Source organism: Cornus florida, unplaced genomic scaffold (genome assembly GCF_030987335.1).
Source record: "Cornus florida cultivar Cherokee Brave unplaced genomic scaffold, ASM3098733v1 CherokeeBrave_3.0.0_Hap2_Chr02, whole genome shotgun sequence".
NCBI classification, from domain to species: domain Eukaryota; kingdom Viridiplantae; phylum Streptophyta; class Magnoliopsida; order Cornales; family Cornaceae; genus Cornus; species Cornus florida.
Window position 1 is genome coordinate 20,772,404 of NW_026775572.1, and position 17,708 is coordinate 20,790,111.

Sequence of the window (17,708 nt, forward strand, 5' to 3'; positions counted from 1 at the left end):
CACCCAAATTGTTCTTATTTTACTAGACAGAAAATCACATATCATTCATATAAAAAATATAGTATGATACGATAAATATGATATTTAAAGCTTTCTACATTTCAAATTTTTTAAATTTTATGGATAAATTCATTTTAAGGGATGCTTTGAGAGCACTATCATTGTATGAAAATCTAAATCTATGGTGAAAATTTGAAATACATTAAAATAACATTTATAGCTCTGAACTATCATAATTGTCCAATTTTATCCAAAAAAATAAAAAATAAAAAATTAATTGTTCAATTCTATATTTAATTATCAAATCAAACGGATGATACTGAACAATCACAATTGTAACAATTCATATAATGTAACAACGAAATAGAACCCAAAAAAAAAAATGTCACAAACTTAGTGTGAGTGACGATTTGACAATTACACTTGGTTTAGTATGGGTCAAGTAATGCGAGACTAATGAACTGAAATTTCAAAATTTCAGAAAAAACTGATTTTTTAAAGTGAGATATGGATTGGAAGACGAGAATGCCCCTACCATGTGTGCAGTCTAATCATTACATGCATCAGAGTGATGTCTATGATTTCCAGAGACTCACCTGGTTCTCTAGGTCAAAATAGTGATTATTGTGTAACTAACACGTCTTGCATAACACACCGTTAAGTGAAATAACCAAATTATCCCTGTCCATTTTTAACCTATTCCTATTGAATATGTATTGGTTAGCTATACTTCCTTGGTAGTTGCATGTATATATTTTAATTTATAACACATATTTGATCCTTTTAAGATACTTTTTAGATATTTTAATTCTGCCTAAGACACTTTTCAGATTTTTCATAACAAATTTTTAACAAGTTTAAACATTAAGATTCAACTTTTTTAATAATAACAATATAATATAATTGTTAAAAGAAAGTACAAATTTTATTAAGTAATGATTAAAAATACTTGTTTTATGTGTTGTGAAAGTACAAAAATTAACTTTTATATATATATAAATAAAATTTATTAATTTTTTTTATCCCGTATATCTTATTTTTTTGAAATTTGTAGTGTACTCACATAAGACAAAATGCTTCCTAGTTGAGGGGTCATCCAATGAGAACTTTTAAGGAGAAAAAAAAAAAAAAAAATTTACTGCCATCCAAAATGTTCGCATTATTATTATTATTATTAATTTTTTTTTTTCATAGTATTAGATTGAAATAAAAGAAACATTTTAATAGTAGGGGTAATTGGGTAATCTACCCATGTGGATGAACACATTTTTCTTGTCTAATTTTGTATCTGTTCTCTGTCCCACTCGAAACCAAAACAGAAAGATGAATCAGGAGATCAATCGATCGATCGTATACAGTTGCGTCTTTATACATATACATATGGAGTGTATATAGAGCGAGAGTGTGTAATTTTGTGTCTTTCTCTCTCTAGGGTCACGTTGTTGCTGCGTTAGGTTGTTTTTCGAAGAATATGTGTGTGTGTGTGTGTGTGTGTGTGTGTGTGTATATATAGAGTTATAAACACACATGTACCAGTGAGAAATTTCATCGTCATCTCCATTTTCAATCCTTTTCCATCTCTTATTTTCTCTTTTCTTCTCTTCTCTCTCACACTTCACGTCGTTGTACTTTATACGTATATGCATAAATGTAGATAGAGAGAGAGTGGAAGAGAGAGAAAGAGGAAAGCCTTGTCTTCTTCCTACCATATACTCTGTCTTTATAAAGCTTTGTTGCCTCAGACGCGGAAACAAAAATTTATAGGGAGAGAGAGAGAGAGGCAGAGCAAGATGGCCCCAGCTGCTACGAAGGTTGATGAGTTTGTGCCTCACCCCGTCAAGGAGCAACTACCCGGAGTCGACTTCTGTGTCAACAGCAATCCTTCTTGGCGTGCGTTTCTCTCTCTCTAAACATTTCTTCATTTCGCCATTTCTTCTTTCTCTATCTTCTCTTCTACATATGTGTGTGTGCAGATTCATATATTATTCTCTAATCTCTATCTACTTTCTCCTATTTCGTATTTCATTCGTTCTCTTTTCTGTCTTTTACTCTGTCTTCTTGATTTTTTCTTGTTATAGGTTAATTATGGCATCTCCAATTTCGTTTTCTTCCTGTTTTGCGTTGTTTAGTGATATTGATTGATCATGTTTACTGTGATAATCTTTGTTTATATTTTCCCGCCTTTTTTGGGGGCAATTTTTCCCGCGTTTTTTCCATTGGAGGTTTTGAAGTTGTTTTGTAACATCTGTGCCGCTACATATTGTGTGATCTCAATCTGGTTGCTAGTTTTACCTTTTTAAAATTACAATTGATTGTTTGATTGATTTGCATTTTTTACAAGTTTCGTTGTTCTTCTGCACTGAATAGATTCAATCAATTTTAAATCATGTTCTGTTTGGTTCCGAGAAAAGAAAAGTGAAGAAAACAAAAGAATATCGGAGGGATGTTCGTGTTTTCTCGTGTTCCAACAATGGAAAATCTCCGGTTCGGTCTATCAGTATTAATTTATTTATTAATGTTGAACTCAAATTTTAATATGTACTTTCCCTGTATTTTCTGAGCAACCAAAAGGATCATTACATTTTAATTTAGAATTTCTATGGTGCATCAATGATCCATTACCTTATTAATCCATCCATTGTTTCTCGAATCCCTGTGTGTGTACATGTATAGTATATACACATATAAGTTGTCCTCTGTATTTAAATTTTCCAATTTACAGCGGTTTTTTTTTATTTATTTAGACATCCAAAACAATTACTAAACATCTTTCAATTTGATGCAGCTGAAGCCATCATTCTGGCTTTTCAGCATTACTTGGTGATGCTTGGGACTACTGTTATCATCCCCACCGTCGTTGTTCCTTTGATGGGTGGTGGCAATGTAAGAATTCAGTGACAATTCAATATACTTATGTGTCACTTCGTCATGTATTGCAGTGTGTTGAATTTAAACTATTTTTTTTTATTCTTCTTATTTTTTCCCTCTTACAAAGAGGGAGAAGGCTGAAGTGATACAAACTCTGCTTTTCGTCGCGGGAGTGAACACATTGTTGCAGACTTGGTTTGGAACTCGGCTTCCGGTGGTGATCGGGGGTTCCTACGCATTCATTGTTCCTACTGTTTTTGTTGCATTAGCCAATAGATACAGCATATATTCTGATCCCCATCAAGTTAGTTTAAACATTCTCATTGCCTTGCCATTATCTAGTTTCTGCATTTGCAATTTAATAATTATCATGTCTATCTGTATGATTATTTTTTTCAGAGGTTTCTTAGAACAATGAGAGGAATACAAGGAGCCCTCTTGATTGCATCCATTCTCCCAATATTAGCTGGTTTGCTTGGTATATGGAGAATTATTTTGAGGTAAGTCTTTGCAGGAATGACATTATGGATTTGAGCAAGTTATTTTGATACTGCAATTTTAAATTCTCAGTTACATTTTATCTGATGATGTAGGCTCCTTAGTCCTCTTTCTGCTGTTCCTCTTGTAACACTTGTCGGACTTGGGCTTTATGAACATGGTTTTCCACAAGTAAGAGTTCTTAAGCTTTTAATCTGATATAACTGTAAGCTGATGATTGTTAATCATGACAATGCCATGTTTTCTTTTATGTTTTGATGGTAAATATTTGTCTCCTAATAATCCAGATTATTTGAGTATAGTAATTACCCTGATTAGACTTAATAAGTTTGTGAAACTTCAGAATTGCATCGGCCAATCTTAAATGCAGACCAGATGGCTCCAAAGGAATGACAGGCCATTTGGTCAGCTGAAATAGTGAAACCCTTTGATAGCTGCAAACTGGTTAAAGATTAGTCTTGTTGATACTTATGAAGGTAAAGTAATAGATTGTCAGGGATTTTCTTAGTAGAGTTGCTACGTGTTTCGGGTAGTTGGCTCGTATTCAACTCAATACTCCTTTTGGACAAGCAACAAGGTAGCTATTCTAGTAGATGTCAAACATGGCAAATCTATCTGACCAGTATAGTAAGTCCCTACACCTCTATCACAAGATTCTTTTGAAACTAGTTTGTATCAATTCCTATCATTTGTGTATATGCAGTACTGGATAAAACTTTAGGGTCATCCATTTTGCTTAAATAGTTGTCCTTAAAAGTTCCATTAAGTGGGATCATTTGTGGTTGGGTTGCAAATATAAGTTTACTGGCAAGTTGAGTTGGATTATTAGGCAACATGTGATAAGGCTAGAAGCTGGTGTTAAATTCTTCTTTACCTCTGTTTGTTATATAATATATATATATATATATAGTTATATATTCTCTCCATAAGGTATTAGTTTGTTTACCAATTTTGTGCTTTTTGTTTCTGGCTGATGCTTGTAGCTGGCAGTATGTGTTGAAGTTGGGCTTCCAGAGTTAATTATATTAATTGTTTTATCTCAGGTGAGTTCATACTTAATTACTGTTTTCTTTCAGCCAACTCCCATTTAACTTCTTTCGGTTGTTGTGATATATATATATATATGCATGTATATATGTATGTATGTATGTATTTATATTCCATATGCTACATCATTGTAATGATTTATTTGCTTCCCATTTTTGGTAGAAAAGTTGTGTGTTTATTGTGAGAGCAAAATGCTGCATGGTTAAGGGCCTCAGAAAATTATTTGATAGAAGTCTGACCAATTTAGAATAAAAAAGAACAAGATGGATAATTAATATTTGCCAACAGACTTTAGTTAATGATCATCCAGTTTGGTTGATTATTTTGAGTAGAAATATCAGTAGAAACCATGAAATGGTTATTGTCAGAATTTGGCTGATGTTATTTCATTTAGGATACTTCCAGGAAGGATGTAAGGAATCGGTTTGGCTTCGGTTTATTCTCTTTGGCTTGATTTTCTATGATTCTTAAATATATTATTTGACTTTTGGTTTCTTTAATTATTGACAATATGCAAAAACTCAAAAGGATAAGGGATATGTCTGTTTTGGGGTTTGAAATTACTGATTTATTTTGTTTCATTATTTTGAAAAATTATTTACCTGGAATTCTTGAGGTTAATATTTTATGTTGTGGTAACTGATGCTTTTGCAGTATATCCCTTACATACTGAAATCGAAACAATTCAGATATGAGAGATTTGCTGTTCTGTTATCGGTAGCAATTGTATGGACATATGCAGCTCTTCTGACTGCAGCAGGTGCATACAAAAATAGACCTCCACAAACTCAGATTAGTTGTCGTGTTGATCGCTCTGGGCTCATTAGTGGTGCTTCTTGGTGAGTTCATACCACTATAATTTCTTGCATATTTGTTCCTAGGTCCTTTATGAGATACAGTCATTCTCTCCCACTGCAATTTTCTTTATTTATACATTTATATATTGATTTGATTTTCTCGATTCAATGTATTTCTGCTAGATATCCAGTTTCACAATATTTCATGGTCTGGTCAATCTACGCTGTGAACCCTTTTCAACATCTAAAGGTTCAAAAGCACCTATAGGAACTCTTAATTCTAGATGGCCTTCTGTGGCTTTTGAAAACCTTAATTTTGATCTATTTCCTGGAACTAAGTGGATCGAGTTGTGTGACGTATTTTACATAAATTGTAGATTATGGACATCATTATATGTCAATATGCCATGTCCAAACCACATTTTTGGAAAACAATAAATTCTCTATGCTGTTAATAAGTTTAGGAACAGTAATAATAGACTTAAAATTTTGTTTACGATATTACTTATGTAATGTTCTGTCATTTGACTGCAATGTGTGAATGCAAGAAGGGAATAAAACTGCACAGTTTGTGTTTGTTTTTATATTTTATCCTAGCGCACCTATAGGTTTTTTTACGTAACACCAAAGCATGAGTGGTAATGTCAATACTATCTGAAGAGTAGACAAGTCCTTTATTATAATATGGGCTGTTATGCTTGGTCAGTGTCTCTCTATTTTGGTTATTATCGATAAGTTTTGGCTTGCAATTTAATAGTCTGGGTGGGTCAACATGTTGGCTATGTAGGCAAGCCAAATGAAGGGAACAAATGTATTATTATGGTCTGCGATTCCTGAAACTACCATTCACTCCGCACAAATCATTACGTTGCCCAAATTCAAAATTTGAAATATTGAATGCCTTATAATTTGTTTGCAATTTGTTTAACTTCCGATGTTTACATATTTGTAACATTGGAAAATGAGTGATATGGTTCATGTTACGCTTGTGGGCGACATCCATAATGTTTAGACACTAAAAAGGCAGCAACTTGAGTTTTATGCTTCACTTCTTATGATGACTTAACGTCACCTTTCAACATGCAGGATAAGGTTTCCGTATCCATTCCAATGGGGACGCCCCACTTTAAATGCTGGCGAAGCTTTTGTAATGATGGCTGCAGCTTTTGTTGCTCTCATTGAGGTCCATTTATTGTAGTGCATCCTGTTAGTCTTCTGTTTTATAGATAGCTTTAATCTCGGTTTATATTTTGCCGGAAGAAATTGAAGATACAGAAAATTTATGATAATGCACGTTGATGATATTAATGGACATGTATATGATAAAAATAATATGGATCTTGTTAATATGCTGTATTCTTTCTTTTCTTTGTTCATTTTCTCTTCATGTGACTTGATTGTCATTGAGGTGAATTCTAGATTCGACATTGAGCTTATTTGTGTTAAAGACTAAATTTTTCATTCTTTATTTAGTTATTCATTATCACTATTTCTTGCAGTCTACTGGCACATTTATTGCAGCTTCAAGATTTGGGAGTGCCACACATATACCACCTTCTGTTTTTGGCCGTGGTGCTGCTTGGCTGGTAGCAATCAATCCTGTAACAGATCGTTATGTTTTTTCTAGATCCTACATACACCATAAGTATTGGTCCTGACTCATCCTTTTTTTTTTTTTTTACTTTTCACTTTTTTTCCATTTTAGGGAATAGGCATTTTGCTGGATGGGTTGTTCGGCACAGCAGCTGGCTCAACTGCATCAGTGTAATATATTATAATCTTCTTAAAATTGCTTTTGCTTTGGCTGCAGCATGCTTAGATGAGAACATCTGTTTTCTCTGACCTCTATATATGGTTCTTTCTTAAGCATTGTATTTGAAAAAAATAAAAATAGCCTTCCTTCGATTTAAATGGCAAAAATCAGCTCAACTTTGTGTGTTAGGAAAGAAGGGTGGTGTGGTTTAGAAAAGTTGAAATTTGCAAATTGCATTTGCAGGTCATTCAATTGGATTGGTTTATGTGTAGGCATTCATTGCGACTATTCAAAGTGTTATGAACCCAAAATCCCTCTGCATTAGTTTTAATTAATCTAACAATCGAGTCTGTGAGGAATTGATGTCCTGATCCAAACACTGTTGCTTATTTATGTTCTAAACTTAAACATATTTTCCTGTGTGTAGCGAAAATGCAGGTCTTTTGGGACTGACACGAGTTGGAAGCCGAAGAGTGATTCAAATATCAGCAGGGTTCATGCTTTTCTTTTCTGTATTAGGTGTGTTATTTTATAGGACCATTTTAGATTGTCATTATTATTGTGATACTGTTTTCAATTGATTATTCATACTTAATTTTGTTACTTAAATGAGATAACCTTCACTTCTATTATACTGATAATGCCAATAGGAGCATAGGATTAGTGGATTACAGTCATAGTTTTGATCTTTTGTTGGTTGGACTCATTGTAACATTCTATGTCCTTTATCAGGAAAGTTTGGAGCTGTTCTCGCTTCTATACCTCTGCCAATCTTTGGAGCTCTGTACTGCATCTTGTTCGCCTACATGTGTATGTATCCCCAATTCCCCATAATTTCCCACTCAAGAATATAACTAGAATTTCTCTTTTGATTCAGGGGAAAAAACTTAGAATTTCTCTTTTGGTTATCTTCATCTTGAAATAACCTGTCGCATATATTTACTTGGTCATCCAAGACTTTTTATAACAAAGTACAGTGATTTTTTAAAGTGCGATTTCATCTGTTACATATAAGGCAGTCATGTCTAAAAAAACTGATTAATTGAAATGAAGGATTTGCTAAACCAACATGGTATATACTATATAAGTAAAGGAGATGATAAAAAAGCTACCACATTGAGCTCTAACACCAATCATATGTATTGTAACCATGTGGAATACAGTAACATATTGCTATCAACACAATAAAATACTATCATCACTATCTAGTATCTACACTCACAGATGCAGAGGCACCTCTTACCTCACGAGCATCTTACATGTGGTTTTCTTGTTGTATTATTGTTGCTCGACGCCTGCAATAAACTATAGAATCTTTATCATGGTACAATTACAAAATGCTTTGCCTGCATTTTTTTTTTCCAGAAAATCAAACTTAGCAGTTGGCCTTTTTAGTGATGATCATGTACAAGTTCTTGTTATAGCTTTCGACCAAATGAGCAGGTATGATACAGAACAATTAAAATAATCCCTGACAGTCATCTAGATACGAAGGTAAGCAAATCAGGAGTCAGGAACTGTGTTGCTCTAACTAAACTGTGTGATATTAATTTCTTTTATTTCTAAATAACTCACATCTGTTTGAAGTTTTAAATAAATCCTGCATCGATTCTAGTTGCCAAGAAGGACTGAAATTAATATATATTGGAAGAAAACAAAAAATTGCAGGTGTATTGCCTTGGATAAAAATTCTGATTCCGATTTAATGATATTCTCATAGTGGCAAACAGAATTTTATGATTGCATTCTTTTGGAAAATACTTGTAAAAAACTAAAAAGTATTAGTAGAAATTTTATGGGCAAAAATTTGGTCATAAATACCAAAAAAAAACCAAGAATCTATATGCTTCTTTAAATAGATAGCTGATATATTTTTCTAGTTGGCTTGTTTGTTCTTTTTTGGAATTAGATTCTGGTTGACATTTTATTATGGTTTACTGTGGTGGTGTAGCTTCTGCTGGTCTTGGTTTACTACAGTTCTGCAACCTCAACAGCTACAGGACAAAGTTCATCATAGGTTTCTCAATCTTCATGGGTCTCTCTGTACCACAATACTTCAATGATTATGTGATTCTTTCCGGTCGTGGTCCTGTTCGCACTCATTCCATCTGGGTATTTACATTTGAATTTCAGCTTAAGTTTCTCACTGATTGAGGTATGCCCATTGTCTATGGAAAAAAAAATGATGGTTTTGCTATTATTTTCAGTTTAACACAATGATTCAAGTGATCTTCACGTCCCCGGCCACAGTGGCAGCTATCATTGCTCTCTTCTTGGACTGCACTCTTGCCCGTAAGCACACTTCGACTCGGCGTGACAGCGGTAGGCATTGGTGGGAGAAGTTCAAGTACTTTGATAAGGATCCCAGGAGTGCAGAATTCTATGCTCTCCCTTTCAGCCTTGCCAAGTATTTCCCATCAATCTAACTCCAAACTCTTTGCTTCCTATCCATTGAGAGAGACACACAAACATCCGTTTAAATTCATTGTGCCCAATTGACATTGTTGGCAATGTTTTTTCTTGAATACGGAATGTGATATATATAGAAAAAAAAAAAAAACTTATGTGAGTGGCAGTGGATACTAGCTAAAGCTTATAAATACAGTGCTGTGGATGAAAAATGGATATGTTAATTGATATATGAAACCTCTACTGACCGTTTGTTTCTAAAATTGAGTTTCTAAAGGTAATTGTGTCTTGAATGGGTTACAATGTTCTGATATGGGATTGCAACTGTTGTGTGAATGGAACATTTGAGTAAATTGCTAGAGAAAAATGAGTGTCTACAACCACTCTTTTGTGCATGAGTGACTACTTCTTTTGATTTGACTAGTATAGTGTTATTGTTCATTGTTTCACTGGTAAAGTATTATTGTTCATTGTTTGAAAGGATCACAGCAATAAAGTCTTTGGATCCAAGTGGTTGCTGGAATTCATTTAGGGGTTGAAATGTTGGATTGTTTATGAGCTTGTGGACATGTACCCCAGTTGGTATGCATTGACTAGCATTAATTTCCAAAACTGGGGCAGAGAATCAAAATTCGGTGCGTAACAGCACGGTGTTGTACTACATTGTACTAATTATTCATATAGACGAAACACGTATACATATAAGACGCACGATGTTGAGTGTGGTGTTATATCACATTTTACGACTATGATCGCTTGTGTGAAGTGCTTATGTGTGAAGTGTTGGACTACATAAAAATATTATAAAATTAAAAGAAAAAAATATTAGGACAAATGTAGACAAAGTAATGTGACGCAAGCTAAGAGTGGGTGTTAGAGCAGTAGAAATGATTAAAATGAAGGTGAGATTTGGTGGGGGATGTGTGATATCTCAATGATCGGGTGGGTGATTGATTGGATGGTGTGTTTCGTCGGATGCGTAGGTGGCGACGTAGCTGAGCACAGCCAGAGAAAGGTCGAAGCAATGACGTGTCATGCGCTGATTCGAGAGATGAGTCGGCAGGGTCGGTGTTGGGCGCCATCTGGTACACTCGTCCGTACGATGTACTACGCTACACGACAATTTTTAAAAACTATAGATAGACTTGGTGGATGTATCTAATGGTCCCACACAAACGTCCCACGTTTCTCCTGCCTGCATCCACATCACCCTGCTAATGGTTGCCAGCTCCACCCCTGCACATTACCGGACTTCCATATCTTTTTAACCTTTCACTATCTTTTGGACAGTATTCTCTAGTCCGAGACTTTATGCATACATTGGTCAGTTTATGTCCGATTCTACCCTCCCCTTAATCTACCGACTTCCATATGCGTTTAATTTTAAAATTTTTTTTTTAATTAAAAAAAGAAAAAAAGCCCACGCCTACTTTGAACTCAAAGTAATGAGGTTGAAATGCAAAATAATGGTATTAAAACTTCTATTATGGAGTATTTCATTTGTTAATGTTATTTAATAAAATTATTTTGAGTTTTAAACTAATAATATTAAAATTTTGAAACAATTGTATTCGAAGTTGAAACTTCTTTTTAGCATGCATGAAAACTCAATAGAATGATGTTGAATGCACTTCTCCTCGATTTTATTGAATAATATTAATAAATGAAATGGAAGTAGAAGTGAAGAAAAAAACAAAACTAGCAAAATTAAAGAGAGAAAGGAAAGAGACTTCCATTTTACTACCATTTTTCATCTCGTAAAAAGAAGTATCTTTTCACAGGGGTTGTGATATATGCAATGAAACAAAAAAACAAAAAATAAAGAAAATTACTAGTACTATTTTACCCTTATAAACCTGTATTGTTTTACACATGGACGAAACTTTTAATGGGCTAACCTAGGCTATAACCTAGGTCCAATTTTTTTTAAAATTTAGTATTATTATTCTTATCAGTCCCGTCTATATGTAATCAATTTTTAGTACTATTCTTTATCTTCTTATCAGCCCAATTCATAGTACTACTCTACCTCTTTCTATCAGTCCCAATCTATATATGATATGTAATCAATTTTTATTGCTCTTCAACCATTTCTTTTCAAAACGCGATGTTATTTTTTTTCACAGGGTTTGACCTGTTCGGGGGTCTAGCAAGGAAATTGCAAAGATTTGAGAGGGAGTTCAATTTCTCATCTTTTTGAACAAATATAAATACAAAATCAATGAAGAGAATATGTAGAAGAAGAAAAATTTCTCTGAGATCAAGAAATTTTATTTACAAGTTATTTTTAATTTTTATCCCCTTAAAAACTTGATTTAATATATGAGAACATCATCGTTTTTTGTTATATTTTTTAATATATATATAACATATCTTTATCATAATAATTATTACGTTCATCTTCAAATTTTCTTATTATCTTTAGTTCCTAACTTTGCAATCAACGCTCCTGATTTTACACTAATTATAGGGGCAAACTTGGTAAGGAATAAGTAAACATTGACATTGACCAGTGTTATTAACAGAGGAGAAAGGTGTTAGTCTTACCAACGACCATGTACTAACACGAAAGATGCAATGTGTACGTTGTGAGAGTGTCAATCTTTATGGACATGGATATGGATTCAAGCAAAATAAGGTGAAGCACTGGTGCAATGGGCCCAAAGGTTAGTACCATCAGCAAATTAATGTCAAAATTATGGACCCAATTTGAGCTGGACAGGACGCAGCCACCTTTTCATTAATGCCTCATTTTGAACTGTGTGTGCGTGTTGTGTGTTGAATGCGTGTGTGTGTGTGAGAGAGAGTGGGTGCATATTCAAATATCCAACTCATAGTTACCATTTTTGATGGTAACCCATTTGAGTAGGTAATTGAATTCCTCTGCATTTTGCCATTAATAACGAGTGATCCAAGAGGAAGAGCACATGTATGGGACTTTACCGTTGACTGGATGGATGGACGGACGGAGATACCAAAGCCCAATACCACTACACGCAATGAATTGATGCTTATTACTACTATGATTCTCATGCATCTTCACAATCATTATTACCATGTTCATTGATCTTCTATAGGTGTACAGTGTGTGTGTGTATATATATATATATATCATATATGCCTTGTTTGGTTAAAAATATAAATGCTTAGTCTGTTTGCATCAAGTTTCAAAAACTTTCACATGCCATCTCTGTTTGTGTTTGTTTTCAGTTGTTTGCTTGTGAATGTTAGTCACTCCACGTGTTAATTGTTAGTATTTCTTTGAATATGTCTCACATTATTTGCAGGATAGGAGTTGACCCCATATTACGAAAATGAAAAACATCTCGAATTTATTTATCTTGAATGAGTGAAAAGTAATAGAGAAGTAACTCAAAAAATCATCGCCTTATGATTTCACGTGTCTCTTTTAATTTTATAATTCATTTAATCTTTCCTGAATTTGTAATTTAGCATTTGACAAAAACAAATAGAATTTACGGAAATTAATAACATAAATTAATAAAAGATCAATTATGTCTTTTTAATATTTGAAATGACAACAAACATTTTATGGACAAAAAAGATAAAATAACATACTATTGTGATCAAGTTGGACGGCCATCACAGACTAATAAGGGATGATTTCTATCATTTTGAAATCCATTCTATGTCCCCATAAAAATAAACCATTTGTTAGAGTTTTTGTTACAATTGGCGCCCATTTATTTAAAGGGTCAAGTTGTTGAGCATGTTCATTTTTATCTGGATTTAATGTGGAACAAATAATCTTCATTACATTCTCCCCCACCCAAATTAGCAACGCTCTCGTTGCGGTTCAGGCCATCCTGCCTACCTAGACTATAAACTCGGACCCCCTCCGAATGAAAGGTTTGGCGTGATACCGAATTAAGGATTGAGTCTGACTTTCATACCAATAATAACGGATGGACATTTGTCTATTTACTTAAAATCTCAAACTATTGGGTAATACTATATATTTACTCATTTATTCTTAATTAATTTTTTATTTGAATTCGATGTAAAATAAATGACCTGTATTACACTTGACGTGCTTGAGTTTTGCTTTGTTTTGCTTTGTTGACTTTTAAAAGAGGCACGTGTGTGCTCACGTATGCTATGATCCAGTGCTATATAATTTTATTTTGACTTTGTCCTTCCTATAAAATGGATAAATGAAAAGATCAAAAGGATAAGAGTACTTTAGTAGTACTCACCAGATAAAAACATCAACACTGACCGCAAGCACTATATAAACGTTAACCATAAGTTTTATTTTATTTTTTATTTTTTTATAACAAAGCATTTTATATTGAAGTGTGCGGGCACGTGCACACATGTGTAAGTCCACACGTGCATACATGTGTGTGTGAGTGCGTGTACACGTGTAGTATATCTAAAGAGAGGGTGATGGCATGTGATTTCATAAAAATACAGTCTACTGTATACGTGAAACTCCAAGCACTCAGAAATCTCTCCCATTTAGTCATGCCACTGAAAAGAAAATTACAATTTACAATTTTCCCTCATTTCGTTAAATAATGAGAATCTTATATAAAATTTCAAGAAATATAGTTTTTAAGCTTATTTTTCATGTCAACTTTAATCCAAATAAATCAGTCTGAAAAGTAAGTCTTAAGTATCATTACTCAAATTCACGAGCTATTATTGAAGAGTGACAGTTGCTTAGTCACAACTATTCATAAAACTTCATATGGCATGAAACAAATTAATAAGGTAAGAGAAAAGAAAGAAAGAGATATGAATAGCAATACAATTACTTGTCACGTCAAATCAATTTATCTGGATTCTTGAGGTGGCTTCTTAGTCATAAATGAGCTAGTTAATATTTTAATCCAAAATTTGTGAAAACAAGTTAAAACGCGTGTTCAAAATAAAAAATATCTATTTACACAGCACTAATAAAGTTGCATATATCCGATATGATTTTTACTTTATAGTTAAAAGTATTCATTTACATTAGAATCTAAGGCTGCCATGTATCTAATATGAATTCAAATTTTTATATAAACAATGTAAATTATTGCATAAGCGTTATAACGAGGTTCATGTTATCAAATTTTTATATAAACAATGTAAATTATTGCATAAGCGTTATAACGGGGTTCATGTTATCCTGTATGTGAAAGCAACGGGCATTTTGATTGGAAGGAGAGAGAGAGAGAGAGAGAGAGAGAGAGAGAGAGGCATTACTGGTCACGGGATAGGTGTCCAAATACTGAGGAAGGGAAGATGGACGTGTGCCCAGTTATTGTTAGGAGCGTACGTACACTGTGCCTCCATGTGAAGGCGTTGTGGCTACCTCCTGTTCTCTCTCTCTCTCTAACACGTACACACTCTTTCTCTCTCTTCTTTTTTCCTGTACGGCCATCTATAATCTATATACTACATACTCAAAACCCCAACCCAACTGGCACTTTTGATTCATTCACAAAGAGAGACGAACGTCCTGAGTCAGGACAAAACTAGTCAGGATTCGACCCTGATTCACTTTTGGTTCTTTCCCACTACTCGTCCACTCTCATACTCACTGCTACCTCTCTACTTTAATTGGTTCAATTCACACACACACACACACACACACACACACACTATATATATATATATATATATATATATGCATGTATGTGTGTGTACTTTGTATCAATATATTCAACTCCTTTGTTGATAATTAAGAAGAAAAACCCACTTTTTTTCTTCCCAATTTCACTCACAATGAATGGTACAGTGTTGGATTCAGAATGCAATAGTGGGTGTGAGTCTGGTTGGACTCTGTATTTGGAACACTCTTTTCTTTCTTCACATAAAGCGAATAATGGATCATATGTTAATCATGAAGAAAAGAAAGCAGCAAAAGATGAGGAGGATGAGGAAGAGGACTTGTCTATGGTGTCTGATGCATCTTCTGGTCCTCCACATTTTCATGAAGAGGGAGATTATGGGAGTTACTATAATGGGTGTTTTAATTATAATGCACCCATTGATCATGTCACGTTGCCAAAGAATAGTGGAAGAATTAGGCAGAAAATAGTCAAAGAAGATCGGCGTCGAAAGGCTCATGATCAAGAACAGCCTTCTTTCCTCGATGACACTGCTAGTTCTCCCATCTTCAACTTGTCCAATGTAAGTTCACAAAGAATATGATTATGATTATTTTTTTTCCGGATTCTTCTTTTGTAATAATTGAATCCTAGAGGATCATGGCAGCAAGACCACTCTACCACTCACAATACTTTTAAGTGCGTAGTTTGCAAAGGAACAATGTGAGGAAGAGGATATTCAGAAATTAAGAAAGAAGATTGCTTGATTTCAATGAATTAATCATTTTTATTGTTTTGGGTAATAACTTTAGTTGCTTTTGACAATTTGACAGAACAATTTCACACTCAACAACAATCAAGCTCCAATGGAGAATATCTTGGAGTTCTCACAAGGTCACTCTGCAACTCATTTTGAGGTACTTTTCCTTCTTTAGGTTTTATCTAAAATTGTTACTTATTTGATTTATGGATAATGATACTTAGACTTGACAGTCTAACCCAGAATGCTAACAAAATGATTTCAATGCATTCAAATGGTATAAGGCCAAAACTTCGATCTTATTCAATGCATTCAAGAGATGAAAATCTCTCCGCTAGTATTCGCGGTTTCAATTTTCATTGTAAATAGCATTGTCCTTGATTTAATTATTGATACATAGCATGCTTTTTACGCCAATGAGTTCTTGCAGGGTAGATCTGCATTCCAAGGTCATTTTGGATTCTTCCAGTCTGGAAACCAACAGCAGCAAAACCAGTTGAGTTATTGTTTTACCTTCTTCTTAAATGCTTGTAATTAATGCTTCAGTTTTTTCATGGCTAAAATGCTTAATTTTCAATTTATTTATTTATTTTTTTCACAGATGGTTTGAAGGGAAGAGGTGGGGATGAGGTTGAGGTTAATTGTATCCAACAGTACTGCTTTGCTGCTGCTGCTGCTGTTGTACAAGTTGCTTAGAGAGAGAATAGGAGGAGGTAGTAGGAGGGTTAATGTCAAATCAAAAGGAATTGAATCTCAAAAAATATTTTGCTCCTTTTCTTTTTATTTTTATTTCCTGTCAATGAAGTGGGAAACAACCAGAGAGCAAAAGTGGGAAATAAATTTCCTGTTTTTTTTTTTTTTTCAGAATTTAAATCCTTTGTCAATGAACAGTGGTTACATATGAGCTGTGAATCTTTTGGGCAGTCTCTGTGCAACCATGCCCAACCCTTGTTATTCATGGTGTCCCATGCTTTCTTTATTTCAATACCTATGATCTCCATAGAAATTATTTATCCACAAGAAATCCAAAGTTGCCAAAATTTATGGTTTCTTTTTTTTTTTTTTTTTCAACAGAATGAAATGAGAAATGTCAAGTTTTGTAGTATGGTTCTCTTATATATATTACCCTGACATGATTTAAACAAACTTGTGTGTTATATAAATTCCCTAATCATGTTGGAGACACAGAGAGTAATGACCACCATCAAGATTCAAGACATGAACTAAGCCATGTAAATTAAAGCCAGGCCATTTTAGATTGGAACAATAATGGCTCTTCAATGCCCAACTCCGATTTCCAACAAAATGATCCGAGTAATGTTATTCAGACCTAATAATTTAACCGTCGAAAGTTCTATCCATTAAATACATGATAAGAAACTTAGGGCTGGAGTACTTGATTGGACTATTAGGTCTATGAATCTTTATCCATATGATTCATATGCTGGTTAATTATAAGCATGGATTAGGTGGGATTCATTGAAATCTATATTGAAAAGATCACTATATGTGTGGAAAAGTCTTTGGCTCATACAGAGACAATACCTAAATGTCTATTAAAGTCCAGACAAGGTTCCATTCTAACAGTACTAGTTCTGATAATGAAACCCTAATTAGGTTTAACACAAGTGCAAGAAAATGTGACAGGATGATGAGAAGTGTAATGGGCGGTTTGGATAAAAGGAGAGAGGAAGAAAAGCCAAAATTCATGTTGGAATATTTGATATACATCTTCATCACCCTTTTTTAAGTCCTGAGATCCTGCCTCAGATCTTCCTGACCCAATGCAACATGCCCCCGTTTAATTTAATATGTCCTCTTTTATCTCATTTGGAAGGATCTTATTATTTAAATAATTCTTATATTATTGGTGTTAGTTTTTTTGCCCCCCTCCAACCCTAGCTGCTTTGAAGCTGCACTGGACTTGATGTCAGGCACAATTATGTGTCTCTCTCCATTGTTTCTTTATTACTTAAACCATTCTCACTCAATTCCAACTCTCATACACAATTTGG

At 33.9% G+C, this 17,708-nt stretch overlaps 2 protein-coding genes across 2 annotated transcripts; both read left to right on the forward strand.

The window, feature by feature from the left end:
• Window positions 1-1,296: 1,296 nt before the first annotated feature.
• LOC132294158 (nucleobase-ascorbate transporter 4) lies at window positions 1,297-9,760 on the forward strand. The gene is made up of 14 exons (XM_059791911.1): window positions 1,297-1,890; window positions 2,786-2,883; window positions 2,996-3,172; window positions 3,268-3,368; window positions 3,462-3,537; window positions 4,350-4,409; window positions 5,068-5,252; window positions 6,297-6,393; window positions 6,710-6,796; window positions 6,916-6,974; window positions 7,391-7,482; window positions 7,696-7,773; window positions 8,915-9,075; window positions 9,171-9,760. The coding sequence occupies exons 1-14, from the start codon at window positions 1,791-1,793 to the stop codon at window positions 9,387-9,389; spliced, it is 1,590 nt and encodes a 529-aa protein (XP_059647894.1). The 5' UTR covers window positions 1,297-1,790; the 3' UTR covers window positions 9,390-9,760.
• Window positions 9,761-15,008: 5,248 nt separating this feature from the next.
• Window positions 15,009-16,651, forward strand: LOC132286036 (protein SOB FIVE-LIKE 5-like). Its single transcript, XM_059788295.1, has 4 exons — window positions 15,009-15,516; window positions 15,767-15,850; window positions 16,124-16,188; window positions 16,295-16,651. The coding sequence occupies exons 1-4, from the start codon at window positions 15,019-15,021 to the stop codon at window positions 16,320-16,322; spliced, it is 675 nt and encodes a 224-aa protein (XP_059644278.1). The 5' UTR covers window positions 15,009-15,018; the 3' UTR covers window positions 16,323-16,651.
• Window positions 16,652-17,708: the final 1,057 nt, after the last annotated feature.

What these genes read in the sequence shown, in the direction of transcription:
- LOC132294158 (XM_059791911.1), top strand. Translation starts at nt 1,791, where the DNA reads ATGGCCCCAGCTGCTACGAAGGTTGATGAGTTTGTGCCTCACCCCGTC. An exon ending in TATATTCTGATCCCCATCAA is followed by an intron (nt 3,173 to 3,267) that starts GTTAGTTTAAAC and finishes TATTTTTTTCAG; the next exon opens with AGGTTTCTTAGAACAATGAG. An exon ending in CTCATTAGTGGTGCTTCTTG is followed by an intron (nt 5,253 to 6,296) that starts GTGAGTTCATAC and finishes TTCAACATGCAG; the next exon opens with GATAAGGTTTCCGTATCCAT.
- LOC132286036 (XM_059788295.1), top strand. Translation starts at nt 15,019, where the DNA reads ATGTGTGTGTACTTTGTATCAATATATTCAACTCCTTTGTTGATAATT. An exon ending in ACTCTGCAACTCATTTTGAG is followed by an intron (nt 15,851 to 16,123) that starts GTACTTTTCCTT and finishes GAGTTCTTGCAG; the next exon opens with GGTAGATCTGCATTCCAAGG. An exon ending in AACCAACAGCAGCAAAACCA is followed by an intron (nt 16,189 to 16,294) that starts GTTGAGTTATTG and finishes TTTTTTTCACAG; the next exon opens with ATGGTTTGAAGGGAAGAGGT.